Genomic DNA, 20111 nt, shown 5'->3' on the forward strand with positions numbered 1-20111 from the left:
TCTACAAAGCATTTAAAGAACTATGTCCAATTCTTCTGAAACTATTTTTAAAAATTCGATAAAATTTTGCCAACCTCTTTTTATTAGATCAGAATTACTCTGAGGCCAAAACCATCTAGGGACACACAATGAAAGCTGTAGACCAATATCCTTGATGAACATAGATAAAAAAAATTTTTTCAACGAAATACTAAAATCCAATAGCATGTTGAGAAGGTTATTTACTGTGATCTAATGGAATTCAATCCAGGAATGCAAGGATGGTTCAGCATACACAAATCAATAAATATACCACATCAACATAGTAAAGGACAAAACCCATGTGATGATCTCAATAGATGCAAAAAAAGTATATAATTCAACATCCCTTCATGATAAAAATGCTGAACACATTATGTATTCGTTATGAAAGGAATATACATCCACATAATGGACCCCATTTATTAATAAGTCAACAGTTAAAATACTGAATGGGGAAAAACAGAAAGATTTCTCTGTAAGATCTGGAATGACACAAGGATTCCCACTTTTATCTCTGCTATTCAACATGGTAATTATGACAGTTGTAGCCAGAAAAGTCAAGAGAAAGAACAAAGGGCATCCAAATTGGAAAAGTCACATTGTTGTTTTAAAAATGACATGGTCTTATGTCAAGAAAACTTCTAGAACTCCACCGAGAAATGATCAGAATAAATGAATTCAGCAAAGTTTCAGGATACACAATCAACATACAAAAATAAGTAGTGTTGATATATGCCTATGGCAAAATATCTGAAATTGATATCAAGAAAGCAGTACCATGTACAGTAGACAAAAAAAACAAAATACCTAAGAATAAACTTAACCAGAGGTAAAAGAGCTATATAATGAAAAGTACAAAATATTGATTAAAGGAATTGAAGAAGACACCAAAAATGGAAAGTCACCCTATATTCATGGATTGGAAGAATCAATATTATTAAATTATTCATGCTACACAAAGCAATATATAGAGTCAGTGTATGCAATCCCTACCAAAACACCAATAATATTTTTTATACAACTAGGAAAAAAAATTCTAAAATATATATGGGGCTGGGGTTGTGGCTCAGTGGTAGAGCGTTCACCTTGCACGTGCGAGACCCTGGGTTCAATCCTCAGCACCACATAAAAATAAAAAAATGAAATAAAGATATTGTGTCCAACTACAACCAAAAATAAATATTAAAAAATTAAATAAAAATATATATGGAACAACAGTAGGGACTTGGGGATATAGCTCAGTTGGTAGAGTGCTTGCTTCATATATGGAACACCAATAACAACAGAAAAACCTCTACATTACGAAAACAATATAAGCAAAACACAAAGCAGGAGAAATTATTTTACCTACCTTCAAAATATACTACAAAGCTACAATAATCAAAACTGCACACTGGGTGGCATAAACAACAAACACACAAACCAATGGAACAGAATAGAAAGCCCAGAAATAAACTGGCATATCTGTAGTCAATTGATTTTCAACAAAGAGGCTAAAAACATGCACTGGATAAAGAATAGTCTTTTCAATAAATCATATTGAGAAGAGTAGATAACTACATGCAGAAGAATGAAATGAGATCCCCTCAAAAAATCAAGTCAAAATGAGTCATAGATCAAATTGTAAGATTTGAAACTAATAGAAGAAAAATATAGAAAACTCTTCAGGACATTGGAATGTACAGAATTTTTTCTCAAACAAGATACAAAAAAACATAGGAAACAAATAAATGAGATTATATCAAAGTAACAAACTTCTATATAACAAAAGAAAAAATCAAAAAAATGAAAGGACAACCTAGAGAAGAGGACAAAATTTTGCAAACTATAAATCCTACAAGTGGTTGATATTTAAAATATATAAGAAATTTTGGGGGCTGGGGATATGGCTCAAGAAGTAGCACGATCACCTGGCATGCGTGAGGCACTGGGTTCCATCCTCAGCACCACATAAAAATAAAATAAAGATATTGTGTCCACCTAAAAGCTAAAAAAATACATATTTTTAAAAAAATATGTAAGGGAGAGGAAGACTGTTCTCAGGACAAATAAAGCAGAAAGTTTGAAGCAGAGGAAAGAGAGAACTGAAGTTAAATAATAATAAAAGTGATAAAAGAAACGTGGAAGATTTCTGGGAAGATGGCGGCGAGGGGAGTGCATTACCCCCGTGTGCTGCTTCACTGTGTGGGAGTATGACAAGTCAGGACGGCTAAAGGATATCTTGTTAGGAATTTCCAGCAATAGTGGGGTGCGCCGGAACCTGGAGGAAGGATTTCCATCGCATGAGGATCGGCTACGGGGACTCAAACGCGAGAGGTTTGTCGCACGGAGGGTAACACTGCTTATTCAGCAAATCGCCCCGCGGCTAGAGTCTGCAAGGCGCGCTGGGATAGAGACGCAGGGTTACAGCGCTGCAGTTTCTGCCAGACGCGCAAGCACCGCACTCAGGGCTGAATTCTGGGTTCGAGACGGGGAAGGAAGCGGTCCATCTCGGTTCTCCACACCGGTCAGACCACAGAGGAGGCCAGCAGCCACCATGTTGGTAAACTGACGTCACCACACCTGTTTTTGACTGACCGCAGCTCATTCAGCCATAGAACAGGTAATTTCAGGCTGCAATTCGCCTGCGGCTTGCAGACAGATTGCTAGGGTTCAGCGCCTGGGGGCTTCTTAAAATCTGATCTTATCGGAGTGAACACGGAGCGCGGGGCGGCCGAGTCCCGGCTCCCGGAACCGTCCCGGAACCGCCCTGGCTCCGGGCTGCGGAGCCTGCGGAGGCTGCTTCTTGGACCCTGCTAATATCAGAGCAAACACGAAACACCAAGAAGCCGAATTCCAGCTCCCGGAACTGAGCCCGCGGGGACTGCTTCTTGGAGCTTACACTTATAGGAGCTTACACCGAGCACAGAGCGGCCGAGTTCCGGCTCCCGGAACCGTCCCGGAACCGCCCTGGCTCAGGGCTGCGGAGCCCGCGGAGGCTGCTTCTTGGACCCTGCTACTATCAGAGCATACACCAAACACTAAGCGGCCGAATTCCGGCTCCCGGAACTGAGCCCGCGGGGGCTGCTTCTTGGAGCCTACACTTATAGGAGCTTACACCGAGCACGGAGCGGCCGAGTTCCGGCTCCCGGAACTTCCCTGGACCGGGGCTAGGAGCCCGCGGAAACTGCGTCTCGGTCCGGGTCCTGCTGAGGGCAGGTCAGGACTCACCCATTGCTTGGGTTGCCTGGCAAGGGGAACGAAATGCTGCCATTCGCATAGGATACCAACATGGCAGAGATCTGATGTCAGCAGAAAGTGGTGGAGGACAGATCTTCATCAATACCAGCGGTGACATAAGCAGTTGGTCTCCTGGTAAGGGGGGTGAGGCTCAGTCACCCGAGTCTCCTCAATTTGTACTCGAGCCAGAGGGAAGGAGCCGGGCCGCCGCCAGCCCCCGGAGCAGGCCCAGCGGCTCGCCAGCGTGGTGACCGCGTGACCCCAATTGGAGAGGGGGCAGAGCGGAGCCGCCACCCACACCCGCCAGGTGGGCAGACCCACGACCCAGTAGTACATGGGCGTGGTAGGAGGGGCAGGGCAGAGCCGCCCTTCGCGCTTGCAAGGTAAACAGACCTGTGACAGCCTGGCGGGTCAGGCCCAGTGGCCTGCCAGTGTGGTACACACGTCACCCCAACTCGAGTAGGGGCAGAGCAGATCCTTATCCCACGCCCGGATCAGGCCCTGCCGGTGTGGTGGTCACGTGACCCCAATTGGAGTGGGGGTGGAGCGGAACCGCCACCCGTGCCCGCAGGGTGAGCAGACCAGTGATCAACCTGCAGATCAGGCCCAGGGGTCCGCAGGCGTGGTAGGAGGGGCAGGGCAGATCCGCCGCCCGCGCCTTCAAGGTAGGCAGACCTACAACAGACCGGCGGATCAGGCCCAGGAGCCTGCCGGCGGGGTACAAACACCACCCTAATTGGAGTAGTGACAGAGCAGAGTCGCCTCCCTTGCCAGGAACAGACCCAGCATCCTGCAGGCGGGGTAGTCACGACACCCCAATTGGAGTAGGGGCAAAGCAGAGCCTCCACTCGTGCCCAAAAGGTGGGCAGATCTGCGACCGACCAGCAGGACAGGCCCAGTGGCCTGCTGGTACGACAGACACGTCACCCCAATTGGAGTAGGGGCAGAACAGAGCCGCCACCAGCTCCCAGAACAGGCCCAGTGACCTGCCGGCGTGGTAGCCACGACACCCCAATTGGAATAAGGAGAGAGCAGAGCCGCCGCCCGCACCTGCAGGAAAGATACGCAAGCAGTATGAAAAGACAAGGAAAGAAAGGACCACAAGCAATGCAGGTCAACGCAACTTTAGAAGAGGTAACAGCTGCAGCAGATGGAATGTCAGATAAAGAATTCAGGATATACATGCTTCAGATGATCTGGAGTATCAAGGAAGACATTAAACAGCAAAATCAGACAATGAAAGATCACTTCGACAACGAATTACGCAAACAAATCCAGGAAGCAAAGGATCAACTATACAGGGAGATAGAGGTTATAAAAAACAAGCAATCAGAAATCCTAGAAATGCAGGAAGCAATAAACCAACTTAAAAACTCAATGGAGAATACTACCAACAGAGTAGAACACTTAGAAGATAGAACATCAGACAATGAAGACAAAGTATTTCAACTGGAAAAGAACATAGACAGCTCAGCAAGACTGTTAAGAAACCATGAGCAGAACATCCAAGAAATATGGGATAACATTAAGAGACCAAACTTAAGAGTCATTGGGATACAGGAAGGTACAGAGCTCCAAACCAAAGGAATGAGCAGTCTATTCAATGAAATAATACAAGAAAACTTCCCAGACTTGAAGAATGAGACAGAATCCCAAATCCTAGAAGCCTACAGGACGCCGAATGTGCAAAATCATAAGAGATCCACACCTAGACACATTATAATGAAGATGCCCAACATACAGAATAAGGAGAGAATTTTAAAAGCTACAAGAGAAAGGAAGCAGATTACATTTAGGGGCAAGCCAATCAGGATAACAGCTGATCTTTCAACACAGACTCTGAAAGCTAGAAGATCCTGGAATAACATATTTCAAACACTGAAAGATAATGGGTTCCAACCAAGAATTGTGTATCCAGCGAAATTAAGCTTCAGGATGGAGAATGAAATTAAAACCTTCCACGATAAACAAAAGTTTAAAGAATTCGCAGCTAGAAAACCATCTCTTCAAAACATCCTAGCCAAAGTATTACAGGAAGAGGAAATGGAAAATAACAATGAAAACCAACAGTGGGAGGTAGGACAGTAAAGGGGGGGGGAAACAATCAAAGAGGAAAACAAACAATGTTTAGTAACAGAAATAAACAAATATGGCTGGAAGAACAACCCATATCTCAATAATAACCCTAAATGTTAATGGCTTAAACTCACCAATTAAAAGACACAGGCTAGTAGAATGGATCACAAAACAAGACCCAACAATATGCTGCCTACAGGAGACGCATTTGATAGGAAAAGACATACATAGGCTGAAGGTGAAAGGTTGGGAAAAATCATATCACTCATATGGACTTCGGAAACAAGCAGGCGTGTCCATACTCATATCAAATAAAATAGATTTCAAGCCAAAGTTAATCAAAAGAGATAAAGAGGGACACTACATACTGCTTAAGGGAACCATACACCAACAAGACATAACAATCATAAATATTTATGCCCCAAACAATGGTGCAGCTATGTTCGTCAAACAAACTCTTCTCAAGTTCAAGAGTCTAATAGACCACCACACCATAATCATGGGAGACTTCAACACACCTCTCTCGCCACTGGACAGATCTTCCAAACAAAAGTTGAATAAGGAAACTATAGAACTCAATAACACTATTAATAACCTAGACCTAATTGACATATATAGAGTATACCACCCAACTTCAAGCAGTTACACTTTTTTCTCAGCAGCACATGGATCCTTCTCAAAAATAGATCATATATTATGTCACAGGGCAACTCTTAGACAATATAAAGGAGTAGAGATATTACCATGCATCTTATCTGATCATAATGGAATGAAACTGAAAATCAACGATAAAAGAAGGAAGGAAAAAGCATACATCAATTGGAGAATGAACAATAGGTTACTGAATGATCAATGGGTTATAGAAGACATCAAGGAGGAAATTAAAAAATTCTTAGAGATAAATGAAAACACAGACACAACATATCGGAATCTATGGGACACATTGAAAGCAGTTCTAAGAGGAAAATTCATTGCTTGGAGTTCATTCCTTAAAAAAAGAAAAAACCAACAAATAAATGATCTCATACTTCATCTCAAAATCCTTGAAAAAGAAGAGCAAAACAACAGCAAAAGAAGTAGAAGGCAAGAAATAATTAAAATCAGAGCTGAAATTAATGAAATCGAAACAAAAGAAACAATTGAAAAAATTGACAAAACTAAAAGTTGGTTCTTTGAAAAAATAAACAAAATCGACAGACCCTTAGCGATGCTAGTGAAGAGAAGAAGAGAGAGAACTCAAATTACTAGCATACGGGATGAAAAAGGCAATATCACAACAGACACTTCAGAAATACAGAAGATAATCAAAAACTATTTTGAATCCTTATACTCCAATAAATTAGAAGATAGTGAAGGCATAGATAAATTTCTTAAGTCATATGATCTGCCCAGATTGAGTCAGGAGGATATAGAAAACCTAAACAGACCAATATCAATTGAGGAGATAGAAGAAACCATCAAAAGACTACCAACTAAGAAAAGCCCAGGTCCCGATGGGTATACAGCAGAATTTTACAAAACCTTTAAAGAAGAACTAATACCAATACTTTTCAAGCTACTTCAGGAAATAGAAAAGGAGGGAGAACTTCCAAATTCATTCTATGAGGCCAACATCACCCTGATACCTAAACCAGACAAAGACACTTCAAAGAAAGAAAACTACAGACCAATATCTCTAATGAACCTAGATGCAAAAATCCTCAATAAAATTCTGGCGAATCGGATACAAAAACATATAAAAAAAAATTGTACACCATGATCAAGTAGGATTCATCCCTGGGATGCAAGGCTGGTTCAATATACGGAAATCAATAAATGTTATTCACCACATCAATAGACTTAAAAATAAGAACCATATGATCATCTCGATAGATGCGGAAAAAGCATTTGACAAAGTACAGCATCCCTTTATGTTCAAAACTCTAGAAAAACTAGGGATAACAGGAACATACCTCAATATTGTAAAAGCAATCTATGCTAAGCCTCAGGCTAGCATTATTCTGAATGGAGAAAAACTGAAGGCATTCCCTCTAAAATCTGGAACAAGACAGGGATGCCCTCTCTCTCCACTTCTCTTCAACATAGTTCTCGAAACACTGGCCAGAGCAATTAGACAGACGAAAGAAATTAAAGGCATAAAAATAGGAAAAGAAGAAATTAAATTATCACTATTTGCAGATGATATGATTCTATATCTAGCAGACCCAAAAGGCTCTACAAAGAAACTATTAGAGCTAATAAATGAATTCAGCAAAGTGGCAGGATTTAAAATCAACACGCATAAATCAAAGGCATTCCTGTATATCAGCGACAAATCCTCTGAAATGGAAATGAGGACAACCACTCCATTCAAAATATCTTCAAAAAAAATAAAATACTTGGGAATCAACCTAACAAAAGAGGTGAAAGACTTATACAATGAAAACTACAGAACCCTAAAGAGAGAAATAGAAGAAGATCTTAGAAGATGGAAAAATATACCCTGTTCATGGATAGGCAGAACTAACATCATCAAAATGGCGATATTACCAAAAGTTCTCTATAGGTTTAATGCAATGCCAATCAAAATCCCAATGGCATTTCTTGTAGAAATAGAGAAAGCAATCATGAAATTCATATGGAAAAATAAAAGACCCAGAATAGCAAAAACAATGCTAAGCAGGAAGTGTGAATCAGGCGGTATAGCGATACCAGACTTCAAACTATACTACAGAGCAATAGTAACAAAAACAGCATGGTACTGGTACCAAAACAGGCGTGTGGACCAATGGTACAGAATAGAGGACACAGAAACCAATCCACAAAACTACAACTATCTTATATTTGATAAAGGGGCTAAAAGCATGCAATGGAGGAAGGATAGCATCTTCAACAAATGGTGCTGGGAAAACTGGAAATCCATATGCAACAAAATGAAACTGAATCCCTTTCTCTCGCCATGCACAAAAGTGAATTCAAAATGGATCAAGGAACTTGATATCAAATCAGAGACGCGCCGTCTGATAGAAGAAAAAGTTGGCTACGATCTACAGTCGGTGGGGTCGGGCTCCAAATTCCTCAATAGGACACCCATAGCACAAAAGTTAATAACTAGAATCAACAAATGGGACTTACTCAAACTAAGAAGTTTTTTCTCAGCAAAAGAAACAATAAGAGAGGTAAATAGGGAGCCTACATCCTGGGAACAAATCTTTACTCCTCACACTTCAGATAGAGCCCTAATATCCAGAGTATACAAAGAACTCAAAAAATTAGACAATAAGAGAACAAACAACCCAATCAACAAATGGGCCAAGGACCTGAACAGACACTTCACAGAGGAGGACATACAGTCAATCAACAAGTACATGAAAAAATGCTCAACATCTCTAGCTGTCAGAGAAATGCAAATCAAAACCACCCTAAGATACCATCTCACTCCAGTAAGATTGGCAGCCATTAGGAAGTCAAACAACAACAAGTGCTGGCGAGGATGTGGGGAAAAGGGTACACTTGTACATTGCTGGTGGGACTGCAGATTGGTGCAGCCAATTTGGAAAGCAGTATGGAGATTTCTTGGAAAGCTGGGAATGGAGCCACCATTTGACCCAGCTATTCCCCTTCTTGGTCTATTCCCTAAAGACCTAAAAAGAGCATGCTACAGGGACACTGCTACATCGATGTTCATAGCAGCACAGTTCACAATAGCAAGACTGTGGAACCAACCTAGATGCCCTTCAATAGACGAATGGATAAAAAAAATGTGGCATTTATACACAATGGAGTATTACTCTGCATTAAAAAATGACAAAATCATAGAATTTACAGGGAAATGGATGGCATTAGAGCAGATTATGCTAAGTGAAGCTAGCCAATCCCTAAAAAACAAATGCCAAATGTCTTCTTTGATATAAGGAAAGTAACTATGAACAGAGTAGGGACGAAGAACAGGAGAAGAAGATTAACATTTAACAGGGATGAGAGGTGGGAGGGAAAGGGAGAGAGAAGGTAAATTGCACGGTAATGGAAGGAGACCCTCAGGGTTATACAGTGGAGGGGGTAGAGAGAGAGGAGGGGAGGGGAGGGGAGAGGTGGGGAGGGGGGAGGGTGGATGATGGGAAAGGCAGCGGAGCACAACAGACACTAGTATGGCAATTTGTAAATCAATGGATGTGTAACTGATGTGAATCTGCAAGCTGTGTATGGGGTGAAGGTGGGAGTTCATAACCCACTTGAATCAAAGTGTGGAATATGATATGTCAAGAAATTTGTAATGTTTTGAACAACCCACAATAAAAAATTAAAAAAAAAAAAAAAAAAAAAATATGTAAGGAATTTCAAAAACTCAATAGCAAAAAAGCAAATAGCCTGATTTAAAAATGGAAATAGACATAAACAGACATTTCTCAAAGAAGACATTCAAATGGTCAAGATATATATGAAAAAATATTCAATATATTAGCCATCAGGGAAATACAAATCAAAATCACAATGATATCTCACTCCAGTATGAATGGCTATTATTTAAAAGACAAGGGATAACAAGTATGGCAAGGATGTAGAGAAAAGAGAACCCTTGCACACTATTGTGGGAATATAAATGAATACATCCATTATGGAAAACACTATGGAAGTGCCTCAAAAATTTAAAAATAGACTATCAAATAATCCAAAAATCCCCTTACATGGTACATATCCAAGGAAATGAAATCAGTATGTTGAAACAACATCTGCACACCTGTGTGCCTTGTTGCAGTATTCACAGTCACTAAGAAATGGAAAAACAACCTAAATGTTCATTACCTGATGAATGGATAAAGAAAATGTGGTACATATATCCTAAAAAACTATGAATTCTTGTTATTTGTGACAATATGGTTAGAACTAGAGATCATATGTTAAGTGAGATAAACTGTGCACATAAAAACAGTATTACATGTTCTCATTCAATGAGGAATCTTTTTAAAAAGCTGATCTCCTAGATGTTGGGAGTAAATGGTGGTTACCAGAGGTGAGAAGAGAATATTGGAGGAAAAGGTACTTGATAAATGGGTACCAATTTACTGTGTGGAAGAAAAAGTTTTGGTATGCTATTGCACAGTAGGATGACTACAGAGAATGGAAGAAAGTCTTTTCAATATTTTTCCCATGAAGAAATGATATTTGAAGACATAGATATATTTACCTGATTTAAACATTATAAAATGTATAATTGTATCAGAACATCACAAAGTAACCCATAAAATTTATCAGTTAAAAATAAATTTAATTAATAGGTTTTAAAAACACAATGATAAATTAGAAAAGAACAAGTTTTTGAAAGCTCATACATTGCTAGTGAGAATGTAAAATGGTACATCTGCTACAGAAAACAATTTGACATCTCCTCAAAAAGTGGAATTGAATTCCCATTTTGACCCAGCAATTCCACTTTTAGGTAAATATTCATAATATAGATGCTTCTTAACTTACTATGGAAAGGTATCCTAATAAACCCATCATAAATTGAAAATATTATAAATCAAAAATGCATTTATTAAACCTAACCTACTAAACAGTACAGAAGAGAGTGTTGGTTGTTTATTCTCTTGATTGAGTGGGGAACTGCAGCTAGCTGCCATTGCTCAGCAATGGGAAAGAGTATTTTATCACTAGCACATGAAAAGATCAAAATTAAAAATTTAATGTATGATTTCTATGAAGTGCATGTCACCTTTGAGCCATTGTAAAGTCAAAAAAATTTAAATCGGGGACCATGTGTAATTGAAAGTAGTTGTTTAAGCCAAAAGTTGTATGTGAATGTTCACAGCAGCTCTAACTAGTGGTCAGAAGGTGGAAACAATAAAAATGCCCATCAACTGATGAATGGAGAAACAAAATGCATATCATATACATATATTCATATGCAATGAATATAATTCAGAGATAAAAAGGAATGAACTTTGAATTCATGCTGAAATATGCATGAACTTTGAAAACATTTTTACTAAGTAAAAGAAACCATATACAAAAAGTCACATAATGTATATGAAATAACAAAAATAGACAAATCCTTAGAGATAGTAAATACTTCATTTAGTTTGCATATTCATATTCTAGTATTGGGACTTGAACCCAGGGTCTCATATGAGAGTTAGTTACTCTGTCACTTAACCCTATCACAGCTCTTTTTATTTTATTTTGAGATGGTAATGCTAAATTGTCCAGGTGGTTCTTAAACTCCTAATCCTCCTGCCACAGCTTCCTTCCCACTAACCGGTATTACAGGCATGCACCATGATACCTGGCACTTTGCTAATATTTTGTTGACAGTTTTTATGCCTATGGTTTTTTTTCACATTACCTTTATTTTATTTGTCTATTTTTATATGGTACCAGGGATTGAACTCAATGCCTCATGCATGCTAGGCAAGCGTTCTGCCACTGAGCCACAACTCTGGCCCCTTTTATGCTTATGTTTATGAGGGATATTGGTGTTTAATTTTCTTTTCTTGTAAATATTTTCCCCTGGTTTTAGTTTGAGGATAATGCTGATTTCATTGAATGAACTAGAAAGTATTCTATACGTTAAAATGGTATATCTCCTGTTTTGTAAATGAGTTTTTTTAAAAATTGTGATGGTCATCATTATCCAAAGTACATGTATGAAGACATGAATTGGTGTGAGTATACTTGGTATAAACCAGAATATGAAAAATTGTGTTCTATATGTGTAATATGAATTATAATATATTCCACTGTCATATACATTTTTAAAAATTAATAAAAAATAGCAGTACAATAACAATTTTTTATTTTCTTTCAGTTATACCTGACAGTAGAATGTATTTTGACATGTTATACATACATGGAATGTAACTTCTCATTTTTGTGGTTGTACATGATGTGGAGTTACACTGGTCATGTATTCATATATGAATATAGGAAAGTTATGTCCTATTCATTCTACTTTATTTCCCATTCCCCCTCCCTTTCCCCAACTTCCCCTTTTCCAACTGGGTGAACCTCCTCCGTCCCTGGACCCCACCATCTATTTTGAGTCAGCATCCTTATATCAGAGATGATATTAGGCCTTTGGTGTTTGGGGATTGGCTTAAAGCTGGGAATCTATGAGGTTAATGAATTTTTACAGAATTGACATTACATTATTTATTAATGAGTCATGACTCAATTTTAAATAGGCTTAGGGATTTGTTTTTATATTTCGCTAATTTGAAAATTATCTGTTATCTTTTTCATTGAACAGAAGCAATTTTACTTAAGAATATCATTCATTTTCCATAGGCCATTTTAAACTACTATCACATATAATGTCTTACAGTAAAATCTAAGGAATTGTTCTTTGTTCAACCTTTAGATTTTTGTGTATTAGTTAAAAAATAAACTATTGTTTTGAGTTTAGAAATGATTGATTGATTTTCATTAGAATTGTATTTTAAAATAAAAAAATTAATAACAGTAACTCAAATTTTTATACATTTGGAGCCATGATGATTTTTTTTTATGTGGTGTACTTTAATTAATACTATTTTTTTATCTAGTCATGCAGATGGATCAATAAAATTTTGGGATGCTTCTGCAAGTAAGTTTTAAGTTTATACCTATATAATCGAAAACACTTGGTTAATATTTACTTGTAGCATTCACCACTTTTTAGTTTGGACAGCTAACATTTAAGAAATATTTTTAGCCTAAATGTATGGCTGTTACAAAGATCTATTTCCTATATTGTTAGATCATTTAAAATTTTATATATATAGTGCTCTTTTCTATAATAGAGAACAAATAGGACTAAGTCACTCTGTCAGCAATCTATTTTATTTACAAAGGGCATAGTGCACCAGAAAATAATATCAAACTTTTGTCACATTAACTGTATTGAAGGAATTTCCTTTGCCTCCTTTGTTGTATGGTCTTGGACAAGTGCTTTTATCCCTCTAGCCTTGACTTTTCATTTCCACTCATTTACTAAGTCCTGTGGAAATCAAAATAAATTATTTGATAATAGTAAAAAATTTTTTATAAATTCTTGAAATTGTGTAATTTAGAAATAAATAAAGTATTATGCTCAATGTTGAAGGACATGCAAATATCCTTAATTCTTCAATATGCCCATTTTCTTTAGAAAAGACAAAAGCACATACATAAATCAAGGCAAAACAAATAAGAATTGTAAATGTAGTACAACCCAAATTCTATTTTTTTATCAGAAATAGCAGAGATTAACTCTGTCCTAGTAGATCCAGGAACTACATTTTAATGGAGTAACAATTAACATGAATTTTTGAAAGACAATTAAGATTTTAATAGGAATAGAATGAGATGAATAAATTGATAATGATTCTAAGTTCCTGAGCATGTGCAATTCAGGAAAATGTAGTTAACTCTTGGAAATAAGGAATATGAGAGGTTTTGAGACCTGAATTTTGCAGTAACACCTGAAAATCCAAATTTCCAGTTGATAGAACAAACAGAAATGGAAACTAATGAAAAAGCAGCATGAAAGTTATATTTGAAGCTATAGAAATGAAGAGCCTTTGAGGCAGAGTATAATAAACAGAAAAAAGCAAAGGACAAAGTTGATTCTTGATTCTCTTATCCACATGGTTGAGTCCTGCAGCAATCAAGCAAACCATCAGCATTAGAAAAAGATTAAAAGATCTAAAGCCTTGGATTCTGAGCCTCTTTCTGACTTCTCACAATAAAGAGCAACAGATTTTCTTTTGAAGAATCTTTTCATGCAAATCTGAGTTTGTTCCTGGAACAAAATTAATGCATAGTCATTCCTTAGCTTCTAAAATGAAAAGACCCTTTAACTCTGCAGCTATTAGAAGGCGTAGCACCCCTTAGCATGCATAATAATGTTAAGAAGTTAGTTTTAATAAAACACTATTTTTATTACATCCATTGCCAATTTAGAAACTATTTTAGTTTGATATTGTCTAAAGAGATCATTTACAGAATAATGTAAAAAGAAAAATAATCTGTGACATGCTGTATAACTTTCATCCAGATTTCCCAAATTTCAGTTTGTCCTACATATGTTTCCCCACCCCAGTCTATCTTACTTTCTTTCCCTTTTCGTCTCCTTCTCTCCCTCTCCTTTTCTTCTTCTTTTTCATTCTCCTTTTACCATTCTGTCACACTGATACACACATATATAAACAAAAGATGCACATATAATATGTATCTAGCTTTTTAAAACCATTTGAGAGTAGACACTATGTTCCTCTAATGCTACATACCTAAATACACATTAAGGGTATTATTTTCTATAACCTAAATAGAGTTATCAAAACCAGACTACTTCTGATACAAAGCTATTATCTCATAATCTTCAGATCTTATTAAATTTTTTCCCATTTTCCAAATAATATCCTTTATAAAAAAAGAAATTCTAGGATAGTATTTAGTTATTTAGTATTTAGTTAGGATAGTATTTATCAATATATATTGAATCTATTTCATGGCATTGATATTTTTTAATTCAGGACAGTTACAAAAGAAGAATCACCTTCAATTTTGTTTTGACTAATGCTTCTGATGATTAAATTTAGATTGTGCACTTTGGGCAAGAATTCTTGATTTTTTTTTTTTTGAGATTTTTGTCAGAAAACAATTGTAACTTCAGATGGATTGTTATCATGTTCTCAAATGGAAAAATATTTCCCCCAAAATATTATTGAAAACAATTCCCAAATCCAAAGCTTATGAGATAATATTTTAACCTTTTTTTGATGCAGAGTCATTCAGAAGAACTCTTTCTTAAAATAATTACAGATTCTTTGATTTCCAGATATTGCTGGCTGGTAAATTACAGTGTTTCTCATCCAGCAGAAGTAACTTTTTTTTTTTTTTTTGAGTGCAAGTGCAGAAAACACTTTGGGGTAGCATCAATCATTTATCTAGCAATCAAAAGGGAATATTATGAAAAAAGATTGAGGAATCTCCTGTAGGAGAGAATTATATTCAGTATTTCCATGTAAAATTTCTTTACCACACTTTCAGTCAATAAGGATAAAAAATACCTATGTCGTTAGGACTTTTCTTGGCAAATACATATTGCTTGATAGATGGTGATGCTCAAAGAATGTTCCCCCTTCCCCCATGGTCTCCTTCCCAGTACTATAGTGATATGAGATCATTACATGGAATGTAATGTAATTTTCCTTACTTGGGTTTTTTATGGTCTAATAAATATTGAATAAGCTTTAACAATATCCTAATTAGAAAGTAACTGTGTTTCAATGTCTTGCAGTAACTCTGCAGATGTTGTACAAGCTAAAAACTTCAAAAGTCTTTGAAAAACAGAAGGCAGGAGAAGGCAAACAAACATGTGAAATTGTAGAGGAAGATCCATATGCCATTCAGATGATTTACTGGTGTCCAGAGAGCAGAATATTTTGTGTATCAGGAGTCTCTGCCTATGTCATAATTTATAAATTCAGCAGACATGAAATTACAACAGAAATAGTGGTAAGTTATTATTTAAAGTTTAACTTTTGCACTTGCACTTGTTAAAAGAAAGCAATTATCAGATTTGGGCTACTTCTTGGTATGGTTTTAAGCCATCAAGAGTGTATAGTATGTGGGGCTAGGGTCATGGCTCAGCCATAGAGTGCTCGCCTAGCATGTACGAGGCCCTAGGTTTATTCCTCAGCACCACATAAAAGTAAATAAATAAAATGAAGATATTGTGTCCAACTACAACTAAAAAATAAATATTTTTAAAAGTGTGTATAGCATGTGACCACTAATATAATTCATAATGTAATTCAGAATTCAGAATTTTATTACTTAATATAACATGGCTTAGTTTAAAATTACAGAACAGTTCTCTATCAAAACTTAATTACTTTCTTTCTGTGTCAAAATGAGCTTAGTATTTTAAGCTAATCTTGCTATTAAAAATCATATGGTTCTCATTTTCCTCAATGATTTCTCTAATTACTGTTATAAATATATAAAATGTAGTATGCTGATTTTAAATTCTTTGGGTATACCCAAGGAGTGAGATAACTGGGTCAAATGGTGGTTCCATTCCAAGTTTTCTGTGGAATCTCCATACTGCTTTCCAAAGTATTACACTAGTTTGCAGTCTCATAAGCAATATATAAGTGTACCCTTTTCCCCACATCCTCACCAACATTTATTGTTACTTGTATTCTTGTTACTTGTATAATTGCCATTCTGACTAGAGTGAGATGGAATCCCAGTATGGTTTTAATTTGTATTTCTCAAATTGCTATAGATGTTGAACATATCTACATATATTTGTTCTTTTCAGAAGTGTCTGTTTAGTTCCTTTGCCCATTTATTGATTGGGTTATTTGGTATAACCTGGATATTAATGCTCTATCTGAGGAGCAAGCGGCACAGATTTTCTGCCATTCTGTAGGCTCTCTACAGGCTCTTGATTGCTTCCATGTGTGAAGAAGCTTTTTAGTTTGATACCATTCTGTTTATTGAGTTTTGGTCTTTCTTCTTGAACTTTCAGAGTCTTGTTGGGGTATTTTTAAACCAATGAAATATTGTAGTTATTTGAGATTATGAGGCTCTGATGAGATAAATTAAATCTAATTTAAGATACCTCTAGATAATAGACCTAGTCTACTGCTTTATCATTTTACCAGAAAATGAAGATTTATTTACTCTAAGTATAAGTATTCTACTCAATAACTAAAATTAATATCACTTTTTAATATTATATTAAAATCCTGAGCTTTAAATCATACATACCTATGTTTTACTTCTAGCTTTACCATTGAATGCCTATGTGTCGCTGCCACTTACAAGGCTGTAGGCAGTACTAGAGTCTGAGTACAATTCACTTTTATTTCCTACATAATTTTCTGTGTAAATAAAATGGAAAATAAAAATGAACTGGAAGTACTAATAGCAATTTCATATATGATGATTATATAAAAATATTAGTAGCATTTAAGTACTCAATAATCGATAATTATTATTTTCATCACTATTGAGTTTTTTGTAGTTTACGATATTAACAGTCACCTTAGTATGATTGCTATATTATCATTATCATACCCCATATTATCATTTTTGTGTTTTCAATCTCAAGAATATACATTTTAACATTATATATTTGTTATAAAATCAATTGTTATTTTTTTGAAGTGCTAGGGATCATACCAGGGTCTCATACTTACTAGGCAAACACTCTACCACTAAGCTTCATCTCTAACCCTTAATATCAGTTTTAATTAAAGCATTTAATGCAATCATAAGTACTATTTTAAAATAATTTAGTTTTTAAAAAGGTTTTTTGATTACCTATAAAAATCATCATTATGTAATTGTGATCAAGCTAATGAAATTAAACAAGTAAAAGCTATAGTAATGAAACAAATATAAAAAATGTGGAATAGGGGTGGGAGGGAAAGGGAGAGAGAAGGGGAATAGCAAGGATAGTGGAAATTCATGTATGAAGATGTGAATTTGGTGTCAACATACCTTATATACAAACAGAGATTTGATAAATTGTGGTATAAAGGTGTATTAAGAGTTGTAATGCAAAAAAAATTATGAACGTAATGCACTCCACTATTGTCATGTTGGTACGAAATAAATAAATAAATGTTTAAATTTTTTTAAAAAATGTGGAATTTCTTTTGGAAAACTTTTACTGAATTAGAGACAAAATGAAAGGAAAGTTTTTTAAACTAAAAGTTTTGTACAAATAATATGAACCCATACACACAAATGTACATACAGTTTAATTTCTTTCATTGGACTAATCATTGGACTTTCTTATATATTATGTCATATATTGAAATGCAGTTTATAGTTTATCTTAAGAAATATTTATTATAGAAAAACTTTATCTCCACTGGCAGGGTATTTTTCTTATAATTCTGGAGAATAAAAATTACTTTTCCGAGACTGTCATTGAATTTTCTGTATAATTCACTACTTAATTCAGTTTGAGATACCTGTCAACTTTACTGTAAGTTGAAATTGAACATATTAATCTGAAAAATAGTAAATTATTACTAACAGCTATCAAATATATTAATGTGATTATTATTATGATGTAGGTTAAACTAAAACTTGATTTTTATTAAGTCATTAGAGGTACGACTTCAGTATGATGTGGAAGATATTATTACTCCTGAACCAGAAACAAGTCCTCCATTTCCAGATCTCTCAACCCAGCTTCCTCCTTCAAGGAGTCTTTCAGGGAGCACTAACACCGTGGCTAGCGAAGGAGTCACAAAGGACAGTATCCCATGCCTCAAGTAAGAGTTTTAAATTGTAAGGGTTTAAAAATTTTAATTTTAACAGTACTTTACATATAAATCATATAATTCTTGAAAACTGTGGCAAATAAATTCACTGTTCTCTCTCAAGTTTTTGCCAAGAGATTTTCAATCCACCAAAGGGTACCCTGGTCTCTTCTTTTACATCCATGAAAAGGGCACAGTATTTTCATTCTTCATTTACTTATTTATACATTTCTGTATATACCAGAAAGATTCTAAAGAAAACATGGCTTTGGTGGAATAGGAAGTTTGGCATGGCAAAAATTGGACACTTGCTTGGTACTTTTCAGTTGCAAAAATAAGTTTATGATTTTTTTTTTAACCTTCCTAGAATAAAAAGAAAACCAAGCTTACTATTACTCTTAGAAAATGTATTATAAAATGTCTCTCATGATTGCTACCATATTATATAATATTTCTTTTCTATAACTGTTGCTATTATTCAATATATTTTAACAAAATTTAGCGTCATTATCAAATAAAACCTAGTTAATAAATCCTACAATAATATTTATCTTAATTGTTGCACTTTTTAGTATAAGGTATAAAGTATTACAGGTATAAAGGAATCATAAAGGACAGTATCCCATGACTTAAGTATTACTGTTTCTCTACTGTCAAAACAAATGTTTCTAGTGTTAATTGAATGAAGAATTAAGCCAAAATAAGGAATTTCTCTAAGCCCAATATGAAAATATACACGTCCTTTCATTGAAAAACTTTAGATAGCTAGTTTCCTCATTTCTTATGAAAACAGAAAATTTAGAGATAAGATTTTAGGAACAAACTCTATAGTGGTAATTCTTAATTTTTCTCCCAAGTTTTTCTTATGAAGTTAAAAAAAAATCTAATGAGTGGGGGGACAAAAAACTTTCATAATGTTATGAATTTATATATTTAATTTTCCCTTTATATCACTTTGCTTATTTGATTTCTTTTAAAATTAAAACTGGAAAGAAAACACAAAAGTACAAGAAAGCACTGTAGATCTATTTGTTAAATTAGAAGATTTTCATGAAAGCATGAGTCTTAATTTCCAAAACCTTTTTTCTTTAAAGTTAAATAATTTTTTCAAATGTTGATGAGAGACTAAAACCAATGAAATCAACAAACATAGTGGAGATGATATGAGCAATAACAATTGTTGAAGTGTAATAGAGGATTGATTTGTAAAATAGTAAAGAAAATCTTAAGGATAATAAAGAGAATCGAAGTGGGAAAATTAGCATAATCCTATGTTGTGCTTAGGGTCTAAGAACCATGAAGCATAACTGATGCAAGTAGTATTATTAAGTGAATTTCATTCTGAGTGGGTTTATAAATTGTATATAATCCACACTTTGTTACAGTGTACATTGGCGTTCATCCCTAAGTCCCTTTCCTTTGCTGAATTTAGTCTGCCGTATATATTAGCTAATTAAAAAGTATTTCAATCATCAACTCTTAATTTTTAGCAATATTACAATTCTTATCAATATATTCATGTTTATGCAATAATTTGATTTTTAAAAAAATTTTGCCTATGTTACTCTA

At 35.5% G+C, this 20111-nt stretch overlaps 1 protein-coding gene across 8 annotated transcripts in view; it reads left to right on the forward strand.

Annotated features, from left to right (window-relative positions):
- Stxbp5l (syntaxin binding protein 5L) overlaps positions 1-20111 on the forward strand; it is a 350200-nt gene that overhangs the window by 195606 nt on the left and 134483 nt on the right. For all 8 annotated transcript variants that reach the window (XM_058583478.1, XM_058583479.1, XM_058583477.1 and 5 more), the window contains 3 exons: positions 12837-12877; positions 15554-15771; positions 18382-18554. In XM_058583478.1, the coding sequence (XP_058439461.1) occupies positions 12837-12877; positions 15554-15771; positions 18382-18554 (432 nt within the window). The remainder of the gene's footprint in view (positions 1-12836; positions 12878-15553; positions 15772-18381; positions 18555-20111) is intronic.

This window comes from Marmota monax, unplaced genomic scaffold, assembly GCF_021218885.2.
Source record: "Marmota monax isolate L192 unplaced genomic scaffold, Marmota_monax_Labrador192_F-V1.1 WCK01_AAM20220418_F8-fsc00052, whole genome shotgun sequence".
Lineage (NCBI taxonomy): Eukaryota > Metazoa > Chordata > Mammalia > Rodentia > Sciuridae > Marmota > Marmota monax.